The 18,012-nt window shown below is 31.8% G+C and overlaps 1 protein-coding gene across 3 annotated transcripts; it reads right to left on the bottom strand.

Moving 5' to 3' along the window:
* LOC109347798 (aspartic proteinase-like protein 2) lies at positions 8,289-14,768 on the bottom strand. Of its 3 annotated transcripts, none has more exons than XM_019587870.1 (10): positions 14,520-14,768; positions 13,163-13,292; positions 10,627-10,850; positions 10,277-10,504; positions 9,785-9,947; positions 9,549-9,622; positions 9,330-9,432; positions 9,061-9,121; positions 8,754-8,825; positions 8,289-8,623 (listed from the first exon to the last, which is right to left on the bottom strand). In XM_019587870.1, exons 1-10 carry the CDS (start codon positions 14,735-14,737, stop codon positions 8,481-8,483), a joined length of 1,416 nt encoding a protein of 471 aa, XP_019443415.1. In that variant the 5' UTR covers positions 14,738-14,768; the 3' UTR covers positions 8,289-8,480. The 3 variants fall into 3 exon arrangements, with proteins under 3 accessions (XP_019443415.1, XP_019443416.1, XP_019443417.1); XM_019587871.1 differs by having other exon boundaries at positions 9,330-9,423; XM_019587872.1 differs by lacking the exon at positions 8,754-8,825.

Genomic DNA, 18,012 nt, shown 5'->3' with positions numbered 1-18,012 from the left:
AACAATATGTCTATATATTGTTGCATTTACTACAGCTTCACCTTATCCACTTGTGAGTTTTATATTTAGGTTCAACTAAAGTCTCTGTCTGATTGTAGCCACTTCTATTGAACTTCCTTAGCACTTCTAAGATGTATTTCTTTTGGTATATTAAAATTCCTTCTACATATTATGAAAATTATAATCCTAGGAAGTAGGATAGATTTCTCAAGTCAGTCATCTCAAACTCATTCTCCAGGCTTTGCTTCAATTACTCATTGCCTTATGCACAACTCTCAGTGAGTGTAAGATCATCAACATACAAATATATGATTATTATGTCAGTTACACTTGACATCTTGACATTCACTCCACGTTCCACTGAACATTTCACAAAGCCAACACTATTGAGGAAAGAGTTAATCCTTTTATTCTAGGCTCTAGGTGCTTGCTTCCAGTCATACAATGCTTTCTTTAGCCTAAGTACCTACTGCTCATGTCCTTTGCATATAAAGCCAGAAGGTTGTGCTATGAATACCTCCTCATCAAGTGGTACATTCAGGAATGATGATTTTACATCCAATTGCCACATCTTCAATTTTTGCAAGCTAGCAAGTGCCACAATCAACCTCATAGTTTCTATTCTAGCCACAAGAGCAAATACTTTTGAATAGTTCAATCCCTCTCTTTGCATAAACCCTTTGGCCACAACCTAGCTTTGTACTTGGAAATTTATCCACCAGGCCTACGTTTCACCTTGAAAACCCACTTAACAAGAATAGGTTTCTTGTTCTGAGGCAGTTCTACCATATCCCAAGTATGGTTCTTTTCAATACTCTTTAGTTCTTCTTCCATTGCTTTTCTCCATACCTTGTTGGAAATGGCTTCTTCAATTCCAATAAGTACAACATCAGCTATTAAAGCTAGATGTTGAATTAGATAACCTTCTTTAGTGATAGTACTATTAGATTAGACTTGATAATCACAAACTCTAGATGGGAGATTTTCACTTCATGTTTGTCTACCATCAGTCAAGTGTTGATTCTCAATATTCATTGTCTCATGATTGATCACCTCTTCTGGAGCAGCTTCATCCCATTCTATGTGCAACCTTGGAATTATACTAGTTGTAGGTTGTGCCTCACACTAGGAATTGGACTCATCAAAATATACATCTCTACTGAAAAGGACTTGGTTCGTCTTGGGGCTGTAGAGTTTGTATGCTCCACTGGAATTGTATCCCACAAATATCGTAGGCTCACTTTTATCATAAAGTTTCCTTCTTCTTTGATCTAGAATATGCCTATAAACATAATGAGCCAAAAAAATCTAAAGTGCTTGACTAATGGCTTGACTCCACACCAAGCTTCCTCTAGAACCATGGAATCTAGCCTCTTTATTTGGCACCTGTTGAGTATATGGGCAGCGGTCATGACCGCTTCACCCTAGAAGCTTAGTGGAATATTTTTCTTCTTGAGCATACTTCTCACCATGTTTAGTATAGTTTTGTTTCTTCTTTCTACAATCCCATTGCGTTGGGGAGTGTAGGGGGTGTATCTTCACTAACTATCTCATGCTCCTTGCAGAAATATTCAAACTCTCCATATGTAAACTCTCCCTCACCATCAGTTCTCAGAGTTCTGATGCACTTTCCTGATTACTTCTCCACCAAAATCTTGAAGGTTTTGAAGGTTGGAAATGCATTACACTTGGCCTTGATCAAATACAACCATAAATTTCTACTGAAGTCATCCACAAATGGGACAAAACATCTATTTCCTCCTAGTGATGGAACATCAAGTGGCCCACACATATCTGAGTAGATAGTATGTAAAACATCACTAGCCTTAGACATTGTGTAGATGTTGAATGGTTTTCTAGGTTGCTTACTGATTAGGCAATTACCACAAGCTTTCTTTTGGTTCACTAGTGATGGAAGTCCATGGATCATATTCTTTGAACTAAGTAGGCCTAGGTCTTTAAAATTTAAATGGCCTAGACTTAGATTCCATACCCAAGAGTCATCAGCTAAGGTAATAGTTGAAAAGAAGCCAATATCCATGGTGTTTAGGCTTACCTGAAAAGTCTTGTTTTGAGTTAGAGGGACTTTTATGATCCTTTTTTCAACAACATCGGAAATTTCTATAGCTCCATTGGAAATATTGATCTTGAATCTCCTTTCAGTAAGCTGCCCCAAATTGGTTAGATTGCTCCTCATACCATGGACATATAGATATGATTGCACTGTCTCCATCATTTCTTTTAATCGTCACATTTCTTGTACCTTCAACCATGATGAATTTGTTATATGCAAACCTCACCTTACTCTTCTTTCCTTCATCAAATTCCACAAGCCATTCTCTATTATCTGTCATGTGATTAGAGCAACCTGAGTCTATGTACAAAACTTCATTGTTATCCACTTCTTGGTTGGTAGTCATCATTAACAAGATTGGTTGTTCTTCAAGGCTTACTTCTGTGTCTTCCATGGCCATATTAGCTTGATGGCTTGTGTTTAGTATGTATGCTCTATGATCACTTTGGTTGATTGCTACACACTCATTGGATTAGTGTCCAATTCGATTGCACTTGAAGCATTTGACTCTTTTCTTGTCAAATATCTTCTTCCCCCTTTCCAAGTGTTATAACATTTTAAGTTGGTATTGTCTCATTGATCATGATCACACTTGATTTGTCCTTGGGATTGTGAACTTCTGTAAGAACCAGATCTGGAATCCCTTCCTTGATTCCAACCATTATGTGTTCTTCTTGCATTGTAGTTACTCCTTCTTGAAACTTGAGTTAACAAAGCTTGACTTTCAGCATGCTTCCCTATCCTTCTTTCATTTATCCTCTGCTCATGTGCTTCTAAGGAACTCTGCAACTCTTCTAATTTCAAATCCTCCAATTTGTTGGATACTTCAATTGCAACCTGAATGTTGTCAAATTTAGGATTGAGGGTTCTTATTATCTTCTCAACAATTGTCTGATTTGAGATTAGTCTCCATATACCTTCATTGCATTGGTGTGAGTAACTATTTTGTTGAAGAACTTAGCCACGTTTTCGTTGTTCTCCATTTGCATCAACTCATATTGACACCTGCAATCTCACTTTCTTGAGTTGATCAGCTTCTTCACTACATTTTTATAGAATTCTCCAAGCTTCTTGTGAAGTAACAACTCTGCCATCTTCTAAAAATGAGCTTCATCAACACATTGATGGAGTAAGAACTTAACCTTGCAATCTTTCTTCCTATTTCTTTGTAAGTCACCATTTGTGCCTCAGTGGGATTTGCAGGGAGATCTAAGAATCCATCTTCTATATGTTCACTCATTTCTTGATAACCCAAGTTTGCTTTCGTTTGTATAGGCCACTTGTTCTAGTTTTTGCCATTGAAAACTAATAGGTTTGTTGAGAAATTTGCACTGTTTGAACTCATTGCTTTAATCTCACATATGCTCTTGGTACTAGATGTTGGAAGAATGAAGAATGTTGAAAGAAAGCTGAGATAGAAAATTTGCAGAGTGAAATCATGTGTAGAAACAAGAATAAAGAGAGAAAGAAAATGAAGTTAGTGTATAGAAGAGTATATGAGAGAGTAGAGTGTATATACTAAATAATACTTGTATATTTGTCAATTATTCCACTAAGGAGTACAATTGCTATTTATAGCAAGTATTACAACTAGAAAAACTAACTGCAATTCTAAAAACTGAAAACTCTAAAACTTACTAACTAACTCTCTAAGTTTTGAATCATTCCTAAAAGAACATACTATTTAGTCCCAGCACCTAAGACCTCAACAATAGCCCCATCAAAAGATCAAGAGCAGATGGGTTTTTTGCAACACGAGAAAAGGAAGCAAAGGCTGACGTGAGCAATTCGATTATGATCAAAGAATCTATGAAGGATTATGTTAGGCAGAATGGACACATGGTAGCAGATCCTGGTCTAGAGGCTACACGAAAAAGCATGCGTAACAGGAAAAGGAGTATTAAATTGAAGGATTGTGTAGTGAATGGGTATTGAGTAATATGGGATTCCTTCTCTACTGAGATCTCTTTCTTTTCTGCTATTATCTTCTTCTTTTCCTTACTATTGTCTTTTTCTTACTTGAAATACACATTGTTGCATAAAGTTCTCCTTCTTCAAACTATATAATATCTCCTTCAAGTTGTTAGTCATTACATTGATGCTTTCATTGAGCTTCCATGGCTAAGAATACGAGACTACGAGATTTACAAGCTACAGTTACTAGACACGCTGATGAGCTTCATCGTCTGACCCAGACCATGAACAATCGATTTAATGAGCTTGATGAGCATATGGCTCAAATACAGATGGATTTACATCAGATTCTTCATAACACGTCTCATAATGGTGGAAGTCCCTTGAACTCATTATCTACAAATGACTCCCTTGACATTCCATCTTTACCAATCAAACAGATTTCTCTTAGATTCCCTCATTTTGATGGAACAACACCTGTTTTGGAATGGATTTTTAAGGCACATAAATTTTTTAATTACCACAATACTCCTCACCCATCTCAGGTTGATATTGACGCAATGCATTTTGATAAGGATGTGGTACTTTGGTTTCAAATGTTACCATGGATTTCTGCAGTGCCCTCTTAGATTGATCTTACCAGGGCCCTTGAATCTCAGTTTGGCTCTTCTACTTATGATTTTCCTATGGTTGAGTTGTTTAAATTGACACAAACATATTCTCTTTTTGAATATTATCTTAAATTCATGGCCTTAGCTAACAAATCTGTTGGCTTAAATGATGAGGTTGTGTTAAATTGTTTTGTGCGAGGTTTTCAAAAGGAAACCCGTGGGGATGTGGTTGCAATGGCCCCTCCTACCTTATTACGTACAGTTGCTCTTGCTAGGATATTTGAAGAACGTCAAACACCTGTGTCTAAGGCTAGTTCTTCTATTACACGCATAAATAATCCCCAATCACAACTCATGCTTCTCACACCTATAATTCCACTCATTCTTTGCCCAAATCCACTACTACCAATTCCACTCCAGGATTATTACCCACTCCCAAGGGGCCTCTCTTTGCATTTCTAATGTTAAAAAAATTAGCCCTGCTGAAATGCAACTTCGTAGAGACAAGGGTCTATGTTATTTTGTGATAAAAAGTTCACTTTTAATCATAAGTGTCCTAATAGGCAATTATTATTTTTGCAATTGGTTGAGCATACTACTGATTTTATAGTAAGGGGCTATGAGGAGCATTCTATGGTTGATTCTGAGGAACCTATTAGTGCTAAGGATCAACATTTATCTTTGAATGCCCTGAAAGGTGGTTTGGGTGTAGGCACTATAAGATTTGTGGCTCACATTGATCAATTGCCTATTACTGTTCTGATTGATGGGGGAGCGCTGATAATTTTCTCCAGCCAAGAGTGGCTAACTTTCTGAAACTACCTATAGAACCAACTCCTATGTTCAAAGTTATGGTAGGAAATGGAAACTATATGCATGTGGAAGGCAGGGTTCAACAGGTCTTAGTTCATGCTCAAGGAAATTCGTTTCAATTACTAGTATTTTTGCTTCTAATTTCTGGTGTTGATTTAATATTGGGTACAAGCTGGTTGAAAACTATTGGAGCACATATTGCAGATTACGATTTCTTGCAACTCAATTTTTTATGGTAAGGAAATTTTACTTCATTGAGAGGTGATAAAGATTTACTTCTTGTTCCAGCTACACTCCATCATCTCAGAAGAATGATACAAATTGATGGTATAACATAAATTTTCAGCATACACATAATTGAGGAAACTCCTTTCCCTATTACTGTTTTGGATCTATATGGGAATATCAAGTCTGAGTTAGCTTTGTTATTGCAAAAGTACAGCAAGGTGTTTTCTATTCCTACTTCACTACCTCCTCCTAGATCACATGATCATTTTATACCTTTACTAGAAGGTTCTAATCTTGTTAAGGTTGAGTCTTACAAGTATCCCCATAGTCAAAAAGAAGAAATTGAACATTTGGTTGAAGGCATGTTAAAAGAGGGCATTATTCAACCAAGCAAGAGCCTTTTTTTCTTCTCCACTCATCTTAATCAAAAGAAGGATGGGTCATGGAGAGTGTTTACTGATTATAGAGCGCTTAATGCCATTATTGTTAAATATTCATTTCCAATTCCTATGGTGGATGAACTAATTGATGAATTGTTTGGGGCATGTTTTTTCTCCAAGCTTGATCTCATATTTGGTTACCACCAAATTTTAGTGGACCCTGCAGATAGCTACGAAACAACTTTTAGAAGTCACCATGGACATTATGAATGATTAGTTATGTCATTCAGGTTGACTAATGCACCAACAACATTTCAGAGTCTTATGAATGAAATTCCCAAAGGCCTTTTGAGGAAATATGTCCTTGTTTTCTTCGATGATATCTTAGTTTATAGTTCATCGTGGATAAATCATCTTGTGAAATTGGAATCTATTTTGGAAATCTTGCAGAGCCATAAGTTGTTTGCTAGATTATCTAAGTGTTCTTTTGGTGTGCAAATAATTGAATACTTGGGTCATACACTTTCAGGTGAGGGAGTTGTTATGGATAATAGTAAACTGGAAGCTATTCAACAATGGCCTCAACCCAACACATTGCAACAACTTCGAGGTTTCTTGGATTTAACTGTGTATTATAGAAGATTTGTCAAAAATTATGGTAAAATTGTTGCTACTTTTTCTGATTTACTCAAAAGAGATTGCTTCAAGTGGTCTCAAGCTACTACAACATCTTTCTGTCAGTTAAGAAAATCACTCATTACTGTTCCTTTTTTGGATGCTCCGAATTTTAAAATTTCTTTCATTTTGGAGATAGATGCTTCAGGTTCAGGAATTGGGGCTGTTCTTAGTCAAGAAAGTCATCCAATTGCTTTCTTTTCAAGGAAATTATCTCCTATAATGCAACAGCAATCTGCCTATGCAAGGGAATTGTTTTGTAATTACTGAAGCCCTGCTCAAATTCAGGCATTATCTTTTGGGCCATAAGGGATTCCTTCTCTGCTGAGATCTTTTTTTTTCTGCTATTACCTTCTTCTTTTCCTTACTATTGTCTTTTCCTTACTTGAAATGCACATTGTTGCATAGCTGAATTTTATGTACTTTTCCTTCTTCAAACTATATAATATCTCCTTCAAGTTGTTAGTCATTTCAAATTCAGACAAGAAACTTGCCTTTGGTTATGTGTAAAAAGTATAGGGCAAAGTTGTGAAATAGGGCTGCTCCACCAAAGATACGATATGCCACACTCGTAGGAGCAGTTCCAATTTTCTTCAAAAATGAATATTATAAATTTAAAAAAGGTTAATATACTCATGTGATATATTATTTATACAAGATCCACATACATAATATGTCTCCTATTTAATTGTTCATTGGAACATATTTTTTATCATATTTTTTATGTTCATAGCTAATTTTCTAATAAATGAAATAGTTAGTGAAAAAATAATTACTAAGGGGTGGAAGAGATAAAGAGTAGATATAAAAAATAAAATAAAAATTATACAAGCCACAGACAATATAATATTATATCCAAGTACATCAATTTATACAAGGTTGTTTTTCAAATTATAAAATTGTATTTCTCGTGTTATTGCTAGATACCTCAATATATTTTATAAGCAAATTGTAAAATTACATTCATTAGATTTGTTTAGTTACATAAAATAATCAATAATGTTATACATTTCTACTAATGACAATACTTATAATTCAGACCACTGATATTGTAGAGTTTTTTTATTTGCAACCAAATTTTAATTTAACATAATTGTTGGGATAAAAACTGTGACAAAGAAAACATGCATGCCACTTACAATATGATCATCAACATATTCATACAAGACTTCAATGATTTGATGTGAGAGGTGCATTGGGTTCCTTCCATGGAAGTCTACATAGAATAATTTGAAGCCAACTCTAAAAGGATTAAATTAGGTGCATCACATAATAGAATAAACCCAATTAGTATAAAAAGGATAACTAATTTCTAAGAGAAAAAGGAGTATGTTGAGATTAAGAAATTATCGGTATTATTATATGTTATATGCATATTTGGTATCTTAAGAAATCAGTGTCGTTATGTTATCTACACTTTGTTGCAAATAGGTAGATGGTATCTACTTTTATCATCAAGACTTGATGTCATTATAACCTATAGGTTTAAGTGTTAGATATGTTGTGAACTATACTTTGAACGATTTTACTTTACTTTATTGGTTGCTCCTACATTCTACAATACAACAAACAATTGACTAATAGTAACTACCCTTAAGAACAAATAACAAAGCTAATAAAATAGCATTTATTTCTTCATTCATAATCATACAAGAGTCAACATCACACAAATTACAATATTCTAGAAATACAATTATTGAAATACTATTATCTAATCTATAGTATTAACAATTATTTACTTTAATGATTATTGAAATACTTCCTCCAAATTAAAGACCCTGATAACTATATCAATATTAGTATCATGTGTGTTATGAAAGCCAAGATCACCATTGTCAACTTTTCAGGCCTATCACATAAAGAAGCTCCTCCCTTTTCATTTCTACCTTTTCCAGATGATGGAGCAGAGACATTAACCGGCAATGAACCTAAATCAATAATTTAAATTAATATATCAAAACTAAGTTATAGAGAATCAAAGATAGCCCAAATATTTGATTTAGTTATCCTTGATACTCTTAGCTCATATAAATTTATAGTAATGTAGGTGAAACTTACAATTATAATTAGTCCATCCAATCTGTTGACTAGCAAGATCATACACAATAATTTTGTCTTTTAATATAATGTCTGGCAGAAAAAGTGTATTGTCATCAGTGTCTTAATCTTGGAAAAGAGATAACATGACCTCACACAATAAACAAGAATAGTACTTTTAGATTAATTCTAAATAAGTTTTAAGAATTTAAAAAAAAATAGTTGAACTTCAATCATATGCAAAACTTACTTTACATATCCTTTCAATGTATCTCACCAAATAAAATGACATAAATATAGGAGCTAAAAGTTTAGAGTGTCAATATACCTCCTAGAATTGTTATATCTTGGGTTTTGTGAAAGCCAAGGCACCACAATCCTCCATAAAACTGTAATGCACAAGGCATCGTCATACTAGTTAGATAACATGAAAATAAATAGTACATACATAAATTATATATAGTACTTGATGTATATGAGGAGTAAAGACATGTAATTACTCAAAGCATTCAGTCTTGCCCACAATTAATCATGAAAGTCTTTGCAAATAATGAATACAAACTAATTCTATCATAAAGTTGAGGCTTAAATACTTACTGTTGGAGAGTGTATAAGGTAATCTTGTGACCTTAAAACCATAGATGCATGGTTAGCAAAGTTCAGACTTATTGGAGGAAAGATGTCAAAGATGCTTAACACACTAAAAATAAAAAAAATGTTTAGAAAGTGTCAGAAAATCCTCTATTTTTAACATGCAGTCAATTAAAAAATGGCAAGAAAGATTTCACAAAGATATATTTGAATATTCAACTTAACCTGGTGGGTACCAAGTAACAGTGAAATCCATTAGAAACAGTAGTGCCTATAGATCTTGGAATTCTACTATTAATCTACACAAAAAATATATTTGTCATTAATTATTGATAAATCTCGGGAGGGGAGGAGGGGGATGGCATCAAACTATTTTTTAAAAACACATAGACCGCATAAAAAATCAAAGCAATATTTATCGTTACCAATTTGATGATAAAAATAATCTATGCAAAACTCACTGCGTCAATAATAGAATTGTAGGCCTCTTCGATATAGAACACCAAAGTTGATCCAGAATCAATCATGACACCTTTGTTACTTGATGTTATAAAGACTGTCGGATCAATCTGCAATGTGTGTCCGTTGACAGAAATGCTCTCCAGATTTAAATTATAATGAGGTCTGGAATTTTTTCCAAGTTATTAGTGTAAATATTTTCCAAAAAATTTCATTCAAGTAATTTCAATATAAATAGTATTTCTATAGTGACATATTTAATCCAACTTTTGCATATTATTTGACATAATAATGCACACATGTCTTCGGTTAAAAATACCAAAAAAATAACAAGACAAAATGATAATCATAAAACAATTAACTCATAATTTGATATGGTGCATTTTACCAAAGAATAGAGATGACCAACATATATAACACTTAACAAACACCACATGAGATATCACATGTAGGAATTAAAAAATTTCATTTTATTCTAGACAAAACACACTTACTGTTTTGGAATAAGTGGAGTATAACTCATGTTTGGCTCTACAACCTCACCAAGAACAAGAATGCCCCCACCGCTAGTATCTCCTTTTAGACAATGAGAGAATACTCTAGAAGCTTTTCCTTGTGAATAAAGCTGAGAGATGAGAGACGTGTCATCTTTCCCAAATCCAAATATCCCATCAAGCGCACTCTCATACGATGTCAATCTCCCAGTCCGCATGTTACTACAACTATTCCATAATACAACATACAAAGTAATGTTTTCAAAGTTAAACCTTTCGTAGAAGAAAGAGAGAAGCAACTAAAAAAATAGGAATGTTATTTTAATTATTTGAGGTTTATGATAACTCACCCAAAAACTAATGGCACAGATGAATTTGGTGCCACTAGACCCTCTGAAATATCGGCAACATGCATTAAGTCTGAAATAATGTAGCCTGATGTCTCACCACCGTCTTCATACTGAACTTTAAAGCTACAATGGTTGTTGGTGGAACAAATTGCACACTTGTGGTGTGAACAAGGGATGACCGAAGATGTTGATGAACTCTCAGGGTCAAAATAATTGAGCTTAATCTATAACAAAAGTCACTAATGATGACATGATCCAAGTTATACAATTAAAAACTTGTAATTGGAGCTGTCAAAATGGGTCAGATTGGTCGAGCCAGTCCGTCAAAGCCTGAAAAATAATATAGTATGTGTACCTTTTTAGGTACATTTTCTTAAAACTGGACTTTTTCGCCCGAATCGGTCGAATCACTATAAAACTGAGTTCGGTCCGGGTTTATCCTGACAGGCTGGGGCTACCCGTATATTTATTTTTCCTTTTTAGTTTTACTATAAATGATGTTATCTTTTGCAACAAAATATCACTAGCTGCAAATATCACTAATGGTGGCAATTGGATGGATATGGATTTGGATCATAAGGGATTGATGGAAGTCATTCACCAATCCATATAAATCCATAAAATCACATTTCTAAACTATCCAATCCATTCATATGGATTCCAATCCATTCATTTCATCCATATCCATTTTAATGGATTGGATGGATGAATAACTAATCCAATTTTTTTAATTTGAACTAAAGCATTTTTTGAAGGAAAAAGCCTTTTAAAATTATTATTTAATAAAGCAGTCATGCAATCATGTATTTTTTCTTATGCTCAATCATGACACAAAAATGTTATACCAATCTTTATTGAAACATTTTGAAAAAATGTTTTGAATAAAATGATAATAATGTTGAAGGAATCCTTTTGTTAGAAAGAAAGTAGTTTATATCACTTGTATTAACACTGGTGAACCAATCTTAATACTGCTACGATACAACATTTATATTGGTCGTGCAATTATACCGGTAAAAACTGGTCATACCGGTTAGTTTTCAATTGAATTGTACTGGTCATACCAGATGGTTTCATGTAAAATTCTTTTGTAATGAAAATTATTTATTGATGCCAAAATATTAGTATGGATGATCAAACACACAACTACAACATTGTTATACATCTAAAACATGATCTATAATATACATTTTTTAACAAGTGGTATAAATAAAAATTGTTATTGTATTCTTTATTGATTTTTCAACATTAATATTAGTATAAAATATATGTATATCTAACTTCACTGGTATGCGGTTTAATTAGTGAACTACTAGTTGAACCACTATACCACTATATTACTACTCTGATCGGTTTGATGATCATTACAATATTAATAACATTGGTTTATACTTTTCATGTTGGATTGTATAGCAAAGTTGGATCTGCATGTTGCTTTATGGGAAAAAACATTTTTGTTTTTATTTTTTTGGATGGATTGGGTATCAATCCAAATGGATATACCCATGGATATCCATTGGATATAATGGATGGGTTTGAATCCATCCATTATCAACACTATCTATTGAATTATATTCATTCAAAGTCATTAGTTCTAACGGATGAATTTAATTTGGATGGATTATGGATTGTGAATAATTTTACACTCTACACTTCACAACTTAGTTTGACTCTAAATCGCATGCTCTTTTTTGCAACAAAATAATACAATAGCTGGAAATAATATGAGAAACACTACCACTTCTCTCCCTTAAGTGTGTGTCTCTTGTAATCTATTCGAAAGTAAGTAGTTAAACATGAACATATCTTCTATTTTAAGATATATACCACTTTATATATATCCTCTCATTCACATTGATTAGAAAATGTGAAGTTGATATATATTTCATTCATTGTTTCATTTTTCTGACCAATAAAAAACAAAAAGGAGATGAAATTTTCAAAATTTAGAATAGAAGATGTGGCTCGAATGTAAACAACCATTATCATTTTTTCATTCTTTGTTCCATTTTCTTTTAGGTAATTTGTGTTGTCTTCATTCACTCTCTATTATATGTCACACTATCTATCCATTCATTCTACATTTTGATTTTTATTTGTTTTATTGGAATATGAGATAGAGAATGAATGTGTATTTCATGTTCTCCTTTTTATTATCTAATAGGTTAGATAATGAACTCTAGCAAATCAAGGGAAAAAAAGTTTAATTTTTCAAAAATGTTCTCTGCATTCCTGCTCCGTGAGTTAGGGGTTTAAAATTAAAATAAATTTCTTTGATTAAAAATAGGCTTAAAAAACTTATAATCTAAAATAATTGTTTTTTTAAAGAACATTATGTGGGTTAGTTCACCACAGCCCACAACTCGTTTAGGACAGGTTTGGATAATAATCTCATTTACATAAATTCTAATTGAGCTTTTTAGCTCATCCTAATTTAGTTTGAGCTCGATATAGGCTAGCCTGAATCCATTATGATAACCCAATTTAAAAACTCTACATGGAATTGAATTTTCAAATTATAAAAAATTGAATTTACCCGGAGATTGCTTGTTTGAGGACACCCATTACAGGAGACACAATTAACCCACGACATATCACTACCGGTGTCAATTGTCACATGAAATTCCCTTGGAGGAGAACCCAAATGAACAGATGTGTAATAAAGTCTGCAATAAATCATGCATTTCAAATTTAATAAAAGGATTAATGAACATAATTGGTGAACATAAGAGATAAACTTAATCAACAATATAAAAGGAAACATAAATTATGAACACAAAATATCAATGAATGAGGCTAACTATTACTTAGAGTTATTAAATTGTATTCACATATGATCGGTTAATTGCTCATATAGTTAAATTAGCTTGAGGTTCAATTACATAAATGGTGTACATAAGAGAACTATTGACTCATTGATTAAATAAAGTTTAGAAAAAAATTGATTGATCCATGATGATATCAAATCTCTTTCTTTTGCCAACTTCTTATTTTACTCAAGAGAATTAGTGATTTTTCTTTCTTCAAAAAAGGATAGAATACCAAAATATTGTTAGTACAAGATCCTTTATTGATTATGCTCAACAAGGCATGAACTTTATTATGTTGCTCAATGAACATTTTTATAATGTTGGTATTTAGATTCTACTCATGGATTATCTTTCCCTAATTCTTTAAAAAAATGTTTTTTTTAGAAATAGAACCCCAATTTTGACGGAGTAATTTCCTTACCAAATTTTGTTTAAAAAGGAAGCAATTTATTCATCTCTAAATATATTTGGTTATCTTGCTTATATATGAACATTGCCTTCCAAGATAAATAAGTTTTCTCTTAGAGCCACTACCACTATCTTTGTTTACTATCCTATTGGTTACAAAGGATATAGACTATGATTTAACCTCAAAAAGTTTTTGCTTTCAAAAATTTTATTTTATCCTTGTATTAATATATGATTAACTCGGGACAGTGAATGAAATGAGGACACGTGGTCCCCTTCCCTCTTTCTGCCCTCCTATTATACCACACATTGTTATGCTAGTTAGGGTGTGTCGTGGCTTAACCACCATGCATCCATCACTAAGTTATGGTTATGTTAACACAGTAACTCTCAGGATGCTATAATAGCATTGGATGCGTTGAATTTTACTCCAGTGAATAACAAACTTATTAGGGTCATGTATTGTCATAGCTAGGGATCCTAGTAGTATTCACAAGAGTGGTACTGCGAATATTTTTATGAAGAATTTTTCTCAAATGATGAGACCTGTTGCAATTACTCCTTATGTTGCAATTAATGATGATGCAGAAGATGAAACATCTAGATCTGCTTCTAAAAGATGAAGAAAAAAATAAATTTAAAGTAAACTAAAACAACATAAACAGAATTCATTACCCAGCTGCAATAGGATCTGCGGTTCCATAAACGGGGAAGTTGACAACACTGGCTTGTAGGATTCTACCATGCCTTTTCATGTCCATTGCCCTAAGTTGACTCAAGTTCATTCCATGATTAGGGAACGCTCTTTTCAGCGTTAGAGACGTCGGAGCCGCCGAAACCAGCACGACGAACACTAGTGAGGAGAGAACAATAGCCAGCATTGATGGAGACATGAGAAGACTAAATCCTTAAAATCCTTGTGAGTTCTTAGAATAAATGTGTAGTGTGTGGAACATGAAATGTCCACTTATATAACAACATGGGCAACGGAGGGAAAAGCAAAAGTTGAATCGCGAATGCAAAAACAGTACAAAGGTTGGTGTTCATGAACTTGGTGATGTTTTTGTTTCCATGCACTGTCTTAGTAATTCTGATAGAGAGAGATAAAGAGGTGTAACATCCATGCATGGCATTCCCTAAACATAACACAATTATAATATATTTAATGGATGGATGTCTCCAATAGTATCTTATTCTATGTCCTGGATTAATCATATATTGCTACATGAATAAAAGAAAAAAATTTTAAATAAAATGTTACATTTTTATTGGCTCGGAATAAGAGATGAGACACAATTAGGAACATATAATCTCTATCTAGATATAATATGGTGTGCATTTCAGAACCCAAAAAATTGAGATGAATGTAAGTGAGATAACAAGTTTTAATGTGCTGAAAATATAGTTTTAGGAAATATTACTTTCCACCACAACACCATTACTAAAACACTAGACTAAATGATAGGAATCTGTCCTTCATTCATGTAATATAATATAGACCAAAGTGGTTTCTTCTTCTTTTAATAATTTTACTTTACTTTACTGGCTTCCCCTAAATTCTACAATTCAACTAATAATTGGCACATAAGAGACGCATGAAAATATAGTTGCTAAAAATTCCTAACTGCACTTTTTTATTAAAGAAAAATCTGTTAAAAGAGAATGGAAATGTATGGCTGGAAGGCACAAGAGAAAGATAAAGAATTGTAACATGCATGCATGTCTTTTCTCTCCTCTCTAAACCCAATTAATTGTGATCCATGTTAGTTAAAAAGAGAAAATGGTATATACACATAGGCAATATAAGAGTTTTATACATTGTCAATTTATCATTTATGATTCCATTTTAATATTTTTCAAACATAATACAAATAAACGGTGGAAAACATATTATCTATGTATAAATCGTTGCACTATAGTGCATATACTCAAAAAATTAGAAATTATTGCTTTGCTAATTTATTTACAAACTTTTAATACTGATTTTTTTTTATTAACATAAAAAAATATAATTGGTTGGAACTGGGATAGGATAACATTTTGGTACAGTTAATTTCTGTTAATTATAATATAGAGCTAATGATGGATACAGTACATTGTGCATTTCACAACTCATAACATTGACTTGCAAAATCTAAATTCTCATTTTAAATATTAATATTTCTTATATCAACATTTTGACTATTCTTATCAAAATTAAATAGTTTAGTGAATATAGTTTGTTTCACTAAATATATTAATTTGATTATTTATGTATTGTTAGTGTAAACATTTATACATATTCAATACATCATTCATTATTTATTTATATTACTTTTATTTAAGAATCAATGAGGATTGAAAATAAGTAGTGAATAATGGAATAACAGTGTATAAAATTCTTACATTGTCTCGTTTCATATATTTTTTTCTCATCAAATATTAAATATATTTTATAAAATGACATTCATTATTACTATTCCTATATTTACTTTTTCCTAATTAATGTAATTAGAAAGAGAAAATACTCTATATATTTTCTTTTTACACTATAAAGATATCATATAATGTGTTGTGTTAATGTGCCTCTTAAATAAAAAATAATAATATACATGAATGACGAATGATAGATATATTGATTGTGTTAAACAATGTACAATAATATTACATAGATATTAAGCACAATTAAAAAAATTGGAAAGAAATTGTATAAAAAATGTCTAAAATCAATTTTAAAAAAAGTACATATTTAAAAAGCTAGCTAGAGCTAATATTATTTAACCAAAATAAAGGGTTAATCTTAAGTGTTAATTGATTTGACAATACAAAATTGCTTTTAACTTTAGCATTAGATAATGCTTGACAATACGCTATTGTTTATAGCTTATTAGACATATTGTAATTTTTTTGTTGTGGTCCACAAGTTAGTAAAATTAAAGATTATAACTTTTTAAAGTTAAATTAAAAATTAGTTATCCAAAATCCATATAAGGAAATTCAGTAATTATATTTCATCATTACCTTTTAATGTTTTACTAAACAACAATATATATTCATAAAAAACCTTACCTTTTATTTAATTGTTGTATAATTAATTACGTAGTAAGTAAGGAAACAAAAAATAACAATAAATAAACATAATATTAGATGTCATTTTGTTATTTAACAAATTTCATGTAGTTTTGTTAAATTGTTGTATTCAAATAAGCTACTTATGCATATATAATATTTTAGCTACAATCCGAAAGTCTTCAACTAGTTTCTCACCCATAAAGGCATAAATTATCACATATATAAGCTACTTTCGATCTACATATAGTATGGTGTGCATTTCATAACCCAAAAGTTGAGATGTATATGAGTGAGATAACAAGTTTTAATGTATTGAAGATATAAAGTTTTAGGAAATATTACTTTCCACCACAACACCATTACAATAACATTAGACTAGATGATAGGAATATGTCCTTCATTCATGTAACATAGACCATAGTGGATTCTTCTTTTTTTTAACGATTTTACTTTACTTAGTGGCTTCTTCTATATTCTACAATTCAACAAATAATTGGCACATAAGAGACACATGAAAATATAGGTTGCTAAAATTTACTAACTGCACTTTTTTATTAAAGAAAAATCTGTTAAAAGAAAATGGAAATGTATGGCTGGAGAGAGCAAGAGAGATAAAGAATTGTAACATGCATGCATGTCTTTTCTCTCCTCTCTAAACCAATTAATTGTGATCCATGTTAGTAAAAAAAACAAAAAACGATGTATACACAAATAGTGTAAGAGTTTTATATACTATCAATTTATTATTTATGATTTATTTTTAATACTCTTCAAATATAATACAAATGAATGGTGGATAACATACTATCTATGTATAAATTTTTGCACTACAGTGCATACACTCAAAAAATTAAAAATCATTGCTTTGGTAAGTTATTTTATAAACTTTTAATACTGGTTTTTTTTTTAATAACTTGAAAAAATATAATTGGTTGAAACTGAGATAGGATAACATTTTGGTACAGTTAATTTCTATTCATTATCATATAGAGCTAATGGATGGATATAGTACTTTGTGCATTTCACAACTCATAACATTGACTTTTGCAAAATCTTAATTCTCATTTTAAATATTAGTTCTTTCTTATATCAACATTTTGACTATTCTTATCAAGTA

Source organism: Lupinus angustifolius, chromosome LG05, assembly GCF_001865875.1.
Source record: "Lupinus angustifolius cultivar Tanjil chromosome LG05, LupAngTanjil_v1.0, whole genome shotgun sequence".
NCBI classification, from domain to species: Eukaryota; Viridiplantae; Streptophyta; class Magnoliopsida; order Fabales; family Fabaceae; genus Lupinus; species Lupinus angustifolius.
The sequence above is the reverse complement of the archived record's forward strand: the minus strand, read 5'-3'. Positions and strand labels throughout refer to the sequence as shown.